This window comes from Sebastes umbrosus, chromosome 20 (genome assembly GCF_015220745.1).
Source record: "Sebastes umbrosus isolate fSebUmb1 chromosome 20, fSebUmb1.pri, whole genome shotgun sequence".
NCBI classification, from domain to species: domain Eukaryota; kingdom Metazoa; phylum Chordata; class Actinopteri; order Perciformes; family Sebastidae; genus Sebastes; species Sebastes umbrosus.
In genome coordinates this window covers 10,925,330-10,941,228 of record NC_051288.1, presented here as the reverse complement: position 1 = coordinate 10,941,228, position 15,899 = coordinate 10,925,330, and the positions used below count along the sequence as shown (strand labels likewise).

Below are 15,899 nucleotides of genomic sequence, written 5' to 3'. Positions count from 1 at the left end.
ATGAATCAATATTCTGTTACTGTAATGGCTATTTTTCAGCTCAAATGTTTTCAAAAGCATCTTGTAGTGCACTGTTTAGCTGTAAAAATGAGAGAGTTTGTGACCCGGCGGCCAAGTTGAGATCTGTTGAGGAAATACCAAGCACCGCCCTCCAGCCAGAGCACACCTGTGATTGGCCAAAGTCTCCCATCACGGGCTAAATGTTTTATGGCCTAAAAACAAAACCATGAGGAGCTGCAGAAGTCTTCAATATGCTGAAAGGTTATTATGAAATTTTTGCCCAATGATGCCAAAACCATTCTGCTTACTGCAGGTTTAAAGACGAACATGTTTTTATTTGCTGAGTGGCCCCTTTTCGAGCCATCTATATGGTCATGAATTACCGGTACTGTACTGTTAGTGAGCAGCCATCAACCCCTGGTTTTGCCTCCTGAGCTGTGCAAACAGACCTGGCTGCCTGGAAAGCACTCTGTTCATATTAGTGGCTCCCCCACTCTGGAGATAAGGCTAAATAAAAACGCATAATCATTTCTCCCCTTTCTGTCTGCGACGGCAGGAAGGAGTCAGACATTCTCTCGGGAGATTGCTCTTGCTCAGAATTGACTTTTGTCAAGCGCGTGTGTGTAATCTTCCTTTTGTATTTGGACTAGGCGGCATGTGTCATGCAAATGGAAACGTTGACGACAGGTTGGGGAGAAAAGCTTTTAGAGCTCCATTTAAGGGGGCACAGGTAGATTCCTACAGTAAGTACATTTCCAACATCGTGATTTGTTCATGATGTTCATTTGGATGCCAAATTTCTACGTCTTAGTCACAGACATCAGTCGAAAAAGTTTGGTAAAAGAGTGCAAGATGAGAGGAAAAAGTTCTGAAACTGGTCCTACTGGTCCCATTATCTTGGCCTTGATGGCAGCACAAACACTTCTCCCCTCTGTAGGAGCCCAATCTGCTCTTCAGGAGTGCATTATCTGGGGTTTATTGGACTGTGAAAACTTTAACTGTCTGCCCTTTTCCCTTATCCGGGGGCTGTTACTTTCACGGTGTTTATCTACAAACACTGGAGCGAGCTAATGAGTTTGTCTTGCGCATATTGTTGTTTCTTGTCATTGACTTTTACGGCCCGCAGAGCGAATGCGGAGAGTTTGATTACTGGAGTAGAATTAACAAAATGTTCAGTGTGGCCACCGTTAGCTGTGGCAAATGGGCGATTACGACAGAGAGGACGCACATCAGTTCCCTTGAATGGGAGATGATTTATTCATTATTTAACCACTTTTAGCTATTCCCCTTGTTTTCCCCAACTCACCAGATTGTTAAAAGGCACACTTTTTCCGATTTAGGTTCCATTTTGCTTGTTTTGCATCAATTTGGACATCATTGGGAGTAAACAACTGCAGCTCACTAATTGTCCCTCGATATCAGTTTGAATTATGGTACAATAATTGCTCAATCAATGCGTAATACCACAATCCACTTACAGCCTTTATGGCATGGTCATATACACTTTAACGGCTTGTTTTATTGTCAGCAGCTCTACAGAGGCTGTCAGTGGGGATTTATTCCCAAATCAAGTTTTGTTTTTGACAAGGGTTTAGGGACAGACGAGGGAAAACGCATTGTTTTTTACAACCCTATAAACAACACCTGAGAGGAGTTGTCATGACGTGCCCAGGGAGCCCGGTGGGACAACACGTAGCGTGCTGTTGTGCTATATGGAGCCATGACAGCTTCTTTGATTCACCCGTGATCTAATGCACGGCTGATACTGATCTTATACAGCATGGGGCTGTAAATAAAACATTTATTTCAGGTTGACATAGAATCAGCTCTCTATCCTGTGTGGGAACATAAGGAGCAGGGGCAAGGAAACCCCTCACACTAAAAAAGAAGACATCACCTGAACTGTCGGATGAGTAGGGTACGACTTCAGGCGTCACGAACTGAACAGCAGACCGTGAAGATAAACAGGAGCCACGGCAACGGTCATAAATGGGACCGATTAGACTCTACTACACTTGAGACCTGAAAGGTATTTGTGTACACAATGTTTCAGTGCGAGCGTGTGTAGGAGCGTCATCGGCTCTCAAAATCCCTGTGGTGATGTGAATCTGAAAAGGCATCATGTAACGGTTAATAAAAGTGATCCAGCAACACCTCAATGAATCATTTAATTCAATCAAAATATGCTGACGATATGTCCATAATAGCATTATTGATCTGTGGATGCTGTAGCCTGTGACCTCTGCTTCTAGACTACTTCTAGTAATGGCTTTATCACTGTGTGAATAATGCATGCAGGAGTGATGAGTGCGTAGAGGGTCAAAGGTGAAGGGGGAATAATGATTTGACAAATTAGGCGACATCATTCCTAGATATTTCATATTAATGAATTAACACTAATGAATTGACATTTACAAAAAAGGTTGTAAATGAACCCATGTTTGTATTTTAGAATGTAATTTTGGTGGCATTTCCCATCCAACATCCTCTGTATTTACCTGAAGATGGATGTGTTTGTTCCTTAACTACCCATGCACACAATAGATCAGTCAATAAAACAATTGGGTGACTCTGATTACAACGGTCCCTGCGTACTGCAAGAAATTCACCCTAATTAATTACAAAAATGCATTAATTAACCTAGTATTCATAATGGCAACACTGTCATGTAAATATACCACATAGCACTGCATTTAAAGTGCACCGGGCATTTTTCGTTTTTGAGGAATTGAAGAGGAGGAAAGCTCACTAATTTCTTACTGAGACTCCTGTGAAATAGAGCTGTACAAGATGTATACTGTATACATTTCTTTTTGAAGTTGATGTCTTATTTTCAAGTAACAAAAATCAAAGTAATATATTTTAACATTCCCATTTGTGCCCAGAGACTATATTTAGTTTGATAAAGAAAAATGCCAAAACATTTGTTCTGATTGGTCAAAAGTCTTGAAATTTTGTACGGACATACTTTGGGCAATCTAACAGTACAACTTTGACATTTTATAGTTCTCATAAAAAATCACACTTTTATTAATAGTCAAAGTCAGGATTTTAGTAAAATGTGGAAAAAAAAGCTAACATTGTGTTTATTAAATGTTTTCCATCTGAAATATTTTACTACACTGCATATGTGTGCATATCTTTGATATTTTTTATGAGTTCATAGATACCAAATACTTGATTGTGCTCCTTGTAGTTTCTGGGATACAACCGTTTTCTTATCATACTATATCTAGTCTTTGGGCACATGGGACTACTGTTTTCTTCCTAAATTTGAATGGAGTCTATTGCAAAACAGCAGTCTCATGTGACCAATGACTAGATATAGTATGATAAGAACAACTCACTTTTCAGCAAAACGGTTGGACCGATTTTGAAAATGTCTTCACATTGTGCTTAGGTAAACCCACAGAACACTTCCACCATTAGTTAAAACATTTCAGTTGTGGACACAAATGGGTTAAATATTCTTAGCAAAATTAAATTATGAAGACAATATCTGGCAACAGAATAAGTGATGGATGGAGACTACAACCGTGAATGTATTCTCTCAGTTGTTGAGCAGTATGTTGCAGGTTATCAGGGTCAGTCATCCCATCTCTCTCCTATTGTTGGTACACTCCCATTGTTTCTGAGGTGCTGTGCTGCCTATTATTTCAAGTGTGAAGGGCCAGTTGTATTGTTTTCTGATTGCTGTGGTTTCTCAACTTGTCTGTTGAGAGACAGGTGAGTGCAGGTTTGTGTTTTCCACAATGTTTTTTTTTAGCTGCACACTACTCTCACCTACTAGTTCCTCTCAGCATCCAAACAAGTGCCGGCTCTTCATTCACCTACAGGAGTGTGTTAACAAGGACCAGACATACTATGAATGAGCCAGTGAACCTTTAGACTTGATTTACAAGTGTAGACATTATGGCCCTTTAACCTATATGTGGCCCATGATTTGAACTCATAAAACATATTGGAGGGACTATTTTATTGCGCTCTTGGCGCTGTTCGTGGTGCTGAACAGGCAGCAGGTTGTCTGTTTGTCTGTTTATTTTATAGTCATGCATGGATGATGTGCTGCAAATAACACCTTCTATAAGAGGGTGAAATTCATAACTCCTTATTTTAAGTTACAAATCAACATCATTTATCACAGAAAAACCCATCAACAACTACAAAAAAACAAACAACGCAGAGAAATCTGCGTCTTTTCCATACGTATTTGCGTCAAAATAAACTTAACAATTCAGCTAAAAGTCAAATACACAAACCAAATCTGACACTAATTAAAACTAGTTTGAATATGTTGTCGAGATGAGTTTCCCCTTGACGCGCTGATGCCAAAGCGAGGGGGTGTGGTTATCTGCTCTTCAGTGCGCATCAGGTGTCCATCTCCACTATATATAAACCCCTGTGAACAACTGAGAGGAAGAGCAGCAAGACAAGGACAACACCGGGGACATCACATCAAGAGACAACTCGCAACAAGTGAGTTACTTTCATGTTACTTTCTTGAATTTCTAACCGCATCCTAGAATGATTTTTTTTCTGTGCGTAATTTGTGCCAAAATTGATGTTTACTTACTTTAAAGGCATTTAAAGGCTCCACAACCAAGGCTGAGAACTATTAGGACTTTAAGAACTTTAAACATGCACTATCTGCAACCATCTTGGACTCTAACCACTTTACACTATACATCCTATATACCATTTTATAGACTGCACACATGTACTATTACATTTATTTATTGCACATACTACATTTATTTATTGACGGACTGTATACACTATGTTCACCCATTCACTCTGTATCTTTTATATCTCTATTTATTGTTTTTTTTATATTTTTTGTATACCTTTACCTCTCCTGTGTTTCACTCTGTTTGCTGATGTTGCTGCTTGACACCTGAATTTCCCTCCGGGGATTAATAAAGGTTCATCTTATCTTATCTTATATTATCTTATGTGTTCATTGTACTGTAAACATCAAATTCACCTTCCATCTTTCATGTAAAGTCATATACAGTGAAAAGAAAATTTGCCACAAAATGACATCCATGCCAAAAAACAAATATTGTAACAATGAAAAAACCTGCAGTAGTACTATTGTACTTACTCTTTGCACACATGTACCAAAACTAGTGCTTCATCTTATCTTATCTTATCTTATTTCGTGCGTCATGGTATTTATGTGGAACAGAACCTAATAGTTTTGGCTTCAACAAAAGTTCAGTACATTTTTTCAAGCGGAATCCTACCATCCTTCTCCTCAGATAAATGGCCAACATGATGAGATCGTGGATGATGCTCGCAGCGCTCGTGGTCTGCATGCTGGTGTGTTGGAGCAGCTTGGCGGACGCCTATCCTCCCAAACCGGAGAACCCTGGAGGCAACGCCTCTCCGGAGGACTGGGCCAAATACCACGCTGCTGTCAGGCATTACGTCAATCTCATCACCAGGCAGAGGTGAGTCAGCTTTACCACACTACATCTCCCTTGTTCTTGTATGTTTGAACTCAACCAGATAATGCAGGGATTTCTAGAAAGCAACAGATTCCTAGAGTGCACAATCCATCACTGTAAGTAAAGTTTTGATCACCTGGAGACACTGAAAAAAAAGTAGGACTGGTAAATGCTGAAAACCTTGCACTTTATCTAACAGTACAGCTTTGACATTTTATAGATCTCATAAAAAAAACACACCTTTATTAATAGTCAAAGTCAGGATTTTTGGAAAATTTTGAAAAAAAAAGCTAACATTGTGTTTATTAAATGTTTTCCATCTGAAATATTTTTCTACACTGCATATGTGTGCATATCTTTTATATTTGTATGAGTTCATAGATACAAAATACTTGATTGTGCTCCTTGTAGTTTCTGGGATACAACCGTTTTCTTATCATACTATATATAGTCTTTGGGCACATGGAACTACTGTTTTTTTTAATAATGCAGGGATTTCTAGAAAGCAACGGATTCCCTAGAGTGCACATCTATCACTGTTAGTAAAGTTTTGATCACCTAGAGAAACTGTAAAGAAACATTGTATGTCCATAAAAAAAACCCATCAACTTCTACCGGTCCACAATAGAAAGCATCTTAACTGGATGCATACTGGTATGGTTTGGCAACATTACGTCATATGACCACAAACTCCTGATGTGGACAGTGAAAACAGCATAAAAAATGATTGGATCACCGATCACCGTTACCACAGTTACAGGACATTTACACCACTCGCTGCAGGAAGAAAGCACTTTGTATCATGCAGGACACAAGTCATCCAGCATATATAGTCTTTTCTTTCATTGCATTTCACTGTACACTGTACTTTTAAATGCATATGACAAATAAACTTGAAACTTGAAACCTGGAGAAACTGAAAGAAAGTAGGACTGATTAATGCTGAAAAACTAGCAGGGGGTTTGGTGTCTTCTCGTCCTCCGTTGGGATCAAACAGGTCGTCCACCTCCCTTGAAGTGAGGGATTAAGTCTCAACTTGACTCAAGGACAAGTTTGCAAGGGTATAGCCACATGGGGGGATTGGAGCCCTCATGCTGAGGAATGACTCCACTCACTCTAAATCAAAACTTTTCAGGTGCTGATCAAGAGTTCAGCCCTCGTTTGGTTTGGCAAGCCGAGGAGGACTCTTGGGGTCATTAGATACGATGCATTGCTGTGCTTGTTATAAGAAATAATGAGGCAAGAGGAGGAGAGGAGCCTGGTTTTGCTCAGATGAGTACATAAAGTTCAGACCGGATAGAAGTCTTGTAGTAGACATGCTGAAGCATCCTTTTTTTTCGTTGCTTCTTACCAGGTGAAAAATCAAGACTCATCATGACAGAATATTCAATACTTAAATGGTTTCTACACCTTTTTTTAAGTTTTCACTGTTTTCTCATCTGATACAGCTAAAATTAGGGCTTTTCCGACAACTATTTTTTGGATTTCGAAGCTTCGGTGAGAAATATTCGAAGCTATTCGAAGCTTCGGGACAACAAACAGTGATATCTGTCTGAGAATAGCTAATAATAATTAATGTTGAAGATGAATGTTGAATAATTATTCCTTATTTCAGTATCAGTATCAGTATTACATACTTAGATATTAAAAAAAAGCATTCAAATACTCATTTGGAGGTCAATTAGGATGGCAAAGGTCGGGTCAGCCCTAGCTAAATTATAAAGATTATGCTTTTATACCATGACTACAGTTTTGATCAGATAACTAGTAACAGTTATGAAATACACAATCCCTGCTGTGTGGCACACGTCTTGATAAAAGCACATATAATAACAAGAAATCAATTCTGCTGTTCCAGTTGGAGAAAAGAGTGGGAGTACAGTTCTCCTGTGATGGAAGCTGAGTGCAGTCCCTGTAATTAAAGAGGCTGGATCTGTCAAGTGTAGCCCCTCATGCCTCAAACAAAGGCAGGTTTACTCTTCCGTGGCCGGGCATTGATTTTAGTAAACAGACTTCAAAAGACCGAGGAGCTTGTTGGGTTGGCCTCGCTGGACGCCGGGGCTGTGAACTTGAAAATTCTCCTTTTTTCTCTCAGATAATTGCTCGGCTGATTTGTGATTGGAGAAGCAGAGCCGATAAAAACTCAACAGGGTGCAGCTAAACTTGTTCACAGTTTGATGGCTCTTGGAAGAAAAAAAAAAGATGTCCAAGTAGTTGAAATTCATAGCAAAGCTGATGGGGTGAAATGCTGACTGAGTGACCGCTGGTGGAAAGCAGAGAAGGGTTTCACATGAATGAGAATCTTCCAATAATATTTCGTTGCATTCATTATTACATGCTGGTGTTTGATTTGTCTCCAGGTATGGGAAGAGGTCTTCCCCCGAGCAGGCGGTGGCGTGGCTGCTGTTTGGAGCTGATTCCAGCCAAGACGCTGAACCACGGTGAGAGAAACACGATGAGAATTATTATACATGTCTGGCTTTTAAAAGCTGATACTGATACCAGGTAGTTAACATGTTTTTGCCCCCCTTGTATAAAATATTTACAACACAGCCCTGCCAATATTGGTCCAATGTATTGAACTCCTTGTTAAATCTTTGACTCTTCAAGTGAGTATTAATTAGCATTTATCTCCCTGTGGATTTACACAGCTCACACACACTTTAATAGGCTTCTCTATCAAAAAAGGGCAAGAATACTTAATTATACTTTTCTTATCTTGATCAAAAGATTAAGTACAAGTAGGCCTATAAGCCAAGTATACTTAGACATTTTTGTATACTTGTAAGTATAAGCCAAGTATATTTATAATTTTCTGTATACTTGTCAGTATGAGCCAAGTATACTCAGACTTTTTTGTATACTTATAAGTATAAGCCAAGTATTCTTTTAATTTTCTGTATACTTGTCAGTATGAGCCAAGTATACTTAGACTTTTCTGTATACTTGTCAGTATGAGCCAAGTATACTTATGTATACTTTTGTTAAGTATATCTCTGATAAGTACATAAAAAGTAAATTGAAAGTATACTGTCTTATTTTAAAATTTAAAAGTAGTATACTAATAGCACACTTGAATAAACTTCTTTTTGGTAAGGGTGGTCATGTCAATGTCATAATGTCTTGAGTTGGTATCCACTACATATTAGGATGCAAGTGTGTAAATTTCAATGAACTAACCTACTTTTTCCTCTTCTCTTACAGCGCGGACTATAGCGATCAGTGGTGAATGAGCCCAATGTCAACCCTAACCACCCCCACTTCCTCGATTCACCAACAATAAAAAAAAAAACTGAGATTCTCAACCTGCACTGGATTTTGTGACTCTCCATACTTAATTATTTAATGCATGCAAATCTATCTATTTATCTCCTTCTCTCTCTGTTTGTCTTCCTCTTTCAGTAAATCTAGATATTTGTTTCTTTGGCCAAAAAAATGTAAATAATTTGTATCAATCACTTTACAATAAAGAATTGAATTGAAATAAACTATTAAATAAGACACACAAATACTTTGGTGTTTCATTTTTTTTTTTTTTTTTAAAGGTACCATATCATGCTCATTTTCAGGTTCATCTTTGTATTTTGGGTTTCTACTAGAACATGTTTACATGCTTTAATGTTCAAAAAACACATTATTTTTCTTATACGGTCTGTCTGAATATACCTGTATTCACCCTCCGTCTGAAACGCTCTGTTTTAGCGCATTTCAACGGAATTGCGTTACTAGGAAACAGCTTGGGTCCATGTTTACATCCTGTCAGCTGATGTCATTTGCATACACTACAACAGGAAATTAGCTGGGACACATTTAGTATGTTTACGTTTAAAACTGTGAAATGGTCTAAATATTGTAGATTTGTGACATGAATGGACAGAAATCCTAACGGCTTGTTTCAAACGCACAGTTTCTGAATACGGGCTGTGTGTATTTCTCCATGGATTGAGTGTTTTGATACTTTCACAGTATTTATAAAGCACTTAAACCTGTTTTATAATATAAAAGACATGAAAATCTCACTTTTTATAATATGGGACCTTTAAATAAAGTCAGCTGTAGTTGCACCTGGCTGCCACTGGATGTCACTGCGTCACCAGGAAAACGCACCTTGTAGCAAGTCAGTCTGGTCTTACTGCTGCTCTTGTCTCTTGTGTTGGGTTCATATCGACTGCAAGCGGACAGGCTGCAACTTCACACCGGGGTACCACAACCGTGAGACGCATTTCTTCATCACAAAACCTTCACCCTTCAGGGGAAACGAGCTCAGTGCCAACACAGCAGCCGAATTAGGCTTTTTTAGTCAATGGAGGTATTTGTGAGAGAGGTTAAAGATAGCAGTTTGTGTGGGTTGCTGTTGTGAAAGTGACTGCATCGATTGAACAGGAGCTGCCGTGCTTCAACTACACTGCGAGAGGAGAGATATCTCTCCAACATCTTTCTGCATCTCAGACCGAAGAAGAGGCATCCGGATAAAGGTGAAGACAACAGGGTGAGCAGGTGAGCGCTTCAACCTGTTTTTAGCTGTGTTTTTCACCGAGGAAACGTGGGGTTTATTGTAGCCAGGTGAATATTTGTACACGCAGTCTGATATATTTTCATGTCTCCTGTGAAAGTAAGGGCTACTAAAGAGATTACACCATAAAAGCCACCTCTTGTGGAGCATTTTCCTCCTCTAACAACGAGGAAACGCACATTAACACGCGAGAGAGAGCTGACTGTATTTGCCTCATCAGTAGCCACATGCATTGTTTTATATTAAGCTAGCTTAATTGGCCTCAGGCTGTTATTACCTGTACAACAGGTGAAACCAATCAGTTCCCTTTACTCACACATAGTGTAGTAGACTCTACTTTATCTGGTTGAGAGAGGGGACATTGATATTGTAATAACAACGACTGGATGGACGTCATGCACCTGTTCATCACCAGTGCGCATGCCCACACATTAAGGAGACGTGCACAGATGTTTGAGAGCGCGTGTGGACCAATTAGAAGGGTTAGGGTAGATAAACATTAAACCTGCAGTAGGCAGTATATTTTTGGCATCATTGGGCAAAAATTCCATAATAACCTTTCAGCATATTTTAATTCAGGTGTTCTGAGAGAGACTTCTGCACCTCCTCATGGCTCTGTTTTCAGGCTTTAAACAAATCTAGCCCGTGAAGAGAGACTTTGGCCAATCAGAGGTTATTTCAGAGAGAGAAAGAGGCTGTTTTCGAAACCGCATACTATACTAGTAGTACGTACTGATTTGGCCAAAATGTAGTATGTAGTATGCAGTATGCGAACAAAAGCAAAATCTCCAGTATGCCAAAAATACCCGGATGACGTACTGATTTGGAAAAATTCTCCAGTATGCATCAGACCAGTCTACCTCGCCTACTGTATCCCACAATGCAATGCGCTGCGACGGTCACTTTTTGGAAATTTTTGTAATGGCGGAAATGACGGACGTCAACATCTCGGTGACAGCGGTGGACAGGGAGGAATATAAATGTAAAAATAGCATATTATTTTTAATATAATATAAATGTAAAAATAGCATATTATTTTTCTAATTTAATGTAAGGACAGCAATTCATAAGTGCTACTGTCTATCTGTAACGAACGTAATCTGTCCTACTAACGTTAACTTTACCCATAGCAAAGCCGTAACTTTTAAGTTTTTTTTAAGCTTTCCAAAGCCCGCGAAACTCGGCCTCGCGTACTACAAAATAAACCGATTTACGTTCCATACTGCATACTACTGAGGATGCGCAGTATGCAGTATGTACTGCATACTGCGCTCCTTAGTAGTATGCAGTATGCGGTTTCGAAAACAGCCAGAGCGTTCCTGTTGGCTGTGCTCCGGCTGGTGGGCGGTGCTTGGTATTTCCTCAACTGATCTCAACATGGCTGCCGGGTCACAAATGTTCTCATTTTACAGCTAAACAGTACACTACAAGATGTTTCTGAAAATATTTCGGGAGAGTAATAGGCATTACAGTAACGGAATATTAGTTCATATTTGATCAGTGCTGCTTAGTTTGACCGTTTGATCGGAGTTGGTGAGTGATTGACAGCTGCTCAGAGATGGCAAGGCTCCAGCTCGGCTCTGATTGGTTGTTTGCCTCCGGTCTGTGAAATCTTGCCATTACGAGCACCGGAGGACACAGAGGATCATGATTTTTACCCGTCTCATGCACTACTGTCAGGATATAGTGACCGTTTTATAAAAATGACTTTTTTTTATCATATTTGCTCCAATTCTACCCACTGCAGCTTTAGGAGAGATCTACCCACTGCTCCAGAATTAAGCTTATTATTTGTTTGGACAATTCGCTTATATGCCACTAATGATCGTTTTTGTCCAGAGAGCGAGATTCAGTTTGACAATCAATTAATTAATTATTTAATTATTAATCCGGAATGGTCTAAACCTGAATTAAAGCCATTTAGATTGAGGATTTCTGCAACATCTGTGCAAAATTAAACAAAATTGTTGTCATACTTGCATCTACTCAGTATGTTGCATTTTCCAACCTATATTAATACATTTTTTAAAGAATTGTTTTTAACTCTATGTTTATATTCCAACAAAAATACAAGCCATCCTCCCTTACATATCTTTGAACACTGTACAAGCTGGAAAATGCGACAACTCCCTTCCCTCCCATTTCCTTTATTTCCTCCCTAGTCTTATCCCCTGTTGTGTATATACAGTTTGGTCATTTAATCTAACAAGAAGATATGATAAAAACACAAGAAAAAAAAATGTCCACACCTTAAAGCATAGGTAGAATTGAAGCAAATATGATTCAAAAAAGTTATTTTTATAAAAAGGTCACTATATCATGACAGTAGTGCATGAGACAGACAATCTGAAAAATCATGTGCCTCTGTGTCCTCCAGTGTCCTCTGGTGCTCCTAATGGCATCTGCAAGATTTCCCAGATCGGAGGAAAACAACCAATTAGAGCCGAGCTGGAGCCTGCCGTCTCTGAACAGCTGTCAATCACTCACGAACTCCGATCAAACGGTTAAACTATGCAGCGCTGATCAAATATGAATCAATATTCTGTTACCTTAATGCCTATTTCTCTCCTCAAATGTTTTCAGAAACATCTTGTAGTGCACGGTTTAGCTGTAAAATGAGAAAGTTTGTGACCCGGCAGCCATGTTGAGATCAGTTGAGGAAATATTAAGCACCGCCCCCCATACCGGAGCAAACTTAATCATTTTACAGCTGAACAGTACACTACAAGATGTTTCTGAAAACATTTGAGGTGAGAAAAAGGCATTACAATAACAGAATATGACAAGACTAAAAAAATGTCCACACCTAAGTCTCTGAAATGACAGCTACGTAAGCAAAAATGTGAATCAAATATACTCCAAACAAATAAATGAAAGAATGAAAAAAGCCTACATCTCATCCCTTGCAAGGTTTAGGGCTGTGTGTCTTTCTCCTTGGATTGAGCGTTTCAATACTCTCACAGTATTGATAGCACTTAAACTGGCTTTATAATAAAAAAAAAGACATGAAAATCTCACTTTTTACAATATGGGACCTTTAAAGGCCACATATTATGCTCATTTTCATGTCCATACATGTGTTTTGTGCTTCTACTAGAACATGTTTACATGCTGTAATGTTCAAAAAAAACTTTTTTCCCTCATACCGTCTGCCTGAATGAGCCTGTATTTACTTTGTCCGAAACGCCCCGTTTTTGCGCATTTCAACAGAATTGCGTTGCTAGTTGCAGTTCTTCATACAGATCACTGTATCTTAGATAATGGTAAATGGTTACCAGATTTGTTCATAAACACTAATTTTGTTATTTTTCCATTTCCACACATTGTGCCTTATTTCCACCAATGTTAGGCTTGATATAACAGGATTTCCATCAGTTCTACTTAATGTTAATGTCTTTTATATAAACATTGTTTAAGTTAAGATCACTTATTCAAGAGTAAGTTCAACTCATGCTTATCGATTTTATTCAGACGTCTATGATCTTTTGTGTCTTGTGCTTTACTGTCACACTGTGAGGACATTTTATTACTGCAGAGGAGGAAGTATTCAAATGACCTCTGCCAGCAAGAAAGAAGTTATTGTATTGTCAGGGGTAATAGAGATATACTATCCATCTGTGTGACTAGTCAGGCAGCAGTTTCTTGCCGTGCTGTTTGTCGTCCTAGAGGACCATTAAAGTAACATGACTTCAATTTACATGCAAATTTATTTAATAACTTTAAGCATTAGACCTCATCAACAAACTACTTTAAGGTTAAAAATTTGAGGCCAACTTTGCGTACTTATATAGTCCATATAATGATATTGTTGTTTTCAAATTAAAGCTCTCATCATGATAAGCATTTAGTACATTTAGTTTCCTAAAACCTCCATCATTTGTAGTTACTTAAATGAAAATCCTACTGCTGGATTTTCATATCAAGCCACAGTCAGATGGGTCTCATTTCAAAGAGCTTTTGACTGGGATTAAAGAAACTTCAGCCTTCTTATCAGTTTCTGTTTTGGAAGTGGGAGGTTTACCATAAATTTCCCCTGCTTTTGACAGCTTTGGGGATTGGCTACGAGATCCGCAGGTCTGGTTCTACCTCAACAGAAACATCGTCTAAGCACTTTTTCTACGATTTAAGAAACTCTGCTTGAAGTTTGGACTCTTTAAACTTGAAAATGTGTCCTTCACTCTAAATTCTTTCAGGAAGATTTGAATACATTTTGTACAAGACATTAAATTGGATCAAATAAGGGCAATAAAATGGCAGCATGGTGATGTAGACAATGTCACCATGACATGTGTGAGCCTCAGAGTAATATGTATACTTTACGTGACATTGAATTAATACAAATCCATTAATATTGGTCACACATTCAGAAAGACATATCCCTGTGTGACCCAGATCATCGCCCAGATGTTCATGTAGAGGAAGTCAGAGGGCATCCCGGTTATTTGATGTCACATAATGAATATTTTTAATAAGAACACCTTTAATGGTGCCTGTCCATGACACTGTGCAGTTTTACTGCTTTGACAACTAATCAACTGTAGCTGGCAGAGAGAAATAGGAGCCTTCTACGCTCGATTCCTCAGGGAGATTAATCTGCAGCAGCTCACATAGCCTCAGCATCTTTTCCCGAGCCTCCTTGGTGTCATTCATAAAAATGATCTACTCATTTACTCTCATACCTGCCACCTCTTCCCCCACGGCACAGATCTCCATATATAGAGGCTGTGGCGTTAAAGTGACGACTGATGTATTGTGTTTATTTACATGGATTTTTAATGGGCAAGTATGATATTTTTAGCCATGCTGACGGTGTGACTTTAGGAAAGGCAAAGTCAGTCGGTCTGATCGATCCACCCTTTTTGGGAATATCTCGACAACTGCCGTTCATGTTCCCCAGAGGACATAGCCCCCTGACTTGAGTGATGCCCTGACTTCTCATCTAGAACCGCCAAGAGGTCATATTTTTCAGTTATTAAGTTAAATATATTAATATCTAATTAAGGAATTAACACAAAAATTCAGTCCAATTGCAAATTAATATTGCCTCCTAAGTTAAAGGTCCTCTTTACGATATCCAGAGCATTAATATACCAGCAAAAAACAATTAGCTAATTAAAGATATAGAGGATTAATGTCTACCTGAGCAGAGAATGAAGTCACTCTCCCTCTGTGTGTGTTGTAATCAGAGCTTCTCCTCACTTTGTTTACATCGCCAGGTCAGCCACGTGTCCCTTTTAGTGCATGTTTGTGCATGTAAGCGTGCCCCACTGACTAACTCACGTCCGTCACTCTGCACTACACTCACACGGCGGTTATAGCTGATAACGCCGTCCCAACCAACGACGACGTCACAGAAGCATAGCGCCCACCGTCCGGTTCACCCCCATGTTAATACTGTTAGCTCTGTCAGCAGTGTTGCTGTTGTTTTCACTGTTGTGCTGTTAGAAACGTTACCTGCGAGCCGCCGGCTCAGCGTCCAGTCTAGAACGTAACCTGTAAACGGCGAAACCATGCAAAAGCTTTCACAAAACTCGCTGCCCGACGACCTATCCTAACCTAACTATTCAAAGTCAATGCCTGACACTAACCATCTTGCGAGAGTTACTCAGCCGTTGCCATGTTGAGAGCTGTGTGGACACAATAGAAATGCTCCCAATCTTGCATTCAGCACCTTTAACTGCGCCCTACTTAACTGTCTCCAACATGCCTGGTTATGCAATTCAGGCATCATGTAGTTGGTTTATGACATTCAAATATCTGATCTCATAAAGGCTACAATATAATCTGATGTAAGTCATATTTATTTTATTGTTTTAATCCGGAGTGAGGCAACAAGAATTGCGGGGTGCCTGTGCCTGTTTGGCTCATTCAGCTATATAGTGCCAGTTGTAACAACTGTTTTTGTCACTGTGCCACTAAGCCAACTCGGCTGTGTG

At 39.2% G+C, this 15,899-nt stretch overlaps 2 protein-coding genes across 3 annotated transcripts in view; both read left to right on the top strand.

Moving 5' to 3' along the window:
• Positions 1–4,095: 4,095 nt before the first annotated feature.
• LOC119479532 (peptide Y) lies at positions 4,096–8,947 on the top strand. The gene is made up of 4 exons (XM_037755271.1): positions 4,096–4,476; positions 5,262–5,453; positions 7,811–7,891; positions 8,655–8,947. Exons 2-4 carry the CDS (start codon positions 5,266–5,268, stop codon positions 8,677–8,679), a joined length of 294 nt encoding a protein of 97 aa, XP_037611199.1. The 5' UTR covers positions 4,096–4,476; positions 5,262–5,265; the 3' UTR covers positions 8,680–8,947.
• A 614-nt stretch (positions 8,948–9,561) lies between these two features.
• The window catches only part of mpp2b (membrane protein, palmitoylated 2b (MAGUK p55 subfamily member 2)), a 48,741-nt gene continuing 42,403 nt past the window's right edge, over positions 9,562–15,899 (top strand). The window contains exon 1 of one of the 2 annotated variants that reach the window (XM_037755265.1): positions 9,562–9,939. The gene's annotated coding sequence lies outside the window, so the exon portion shown is untranslated. Of the gene's footprint in view, positions 9,948–15,899 lie in introns of both variants that reach the window. The other variant, XM_037755263.1, reaches the window with a different exon arrangement.

Bases quoted from the DNA above. Each gene is read 5' to 3' on its own strand.
- LOC119479532 (XM_037755271.1), top strand. From the start codon at position 5,266: ATGGCCAACATGATGAGATCGTGGATGATGCTCGCAGCGCTCGTGGTC. The intron at 5,454-7,810 runs GTGAGTCAGCTT...ATTTGTCTCCAG, and splicing joins AATCTCATCACCAGGCAGAG to GTATGGGAAGAGGTCTTCCC. The intron at 7,892-8,654 runs GTGAGAGAAACA...CTTCTCTTACAG, and splicing joins AGCCAAGACGCTGAACCACG to CGCGGACTATAGCGATCAGT.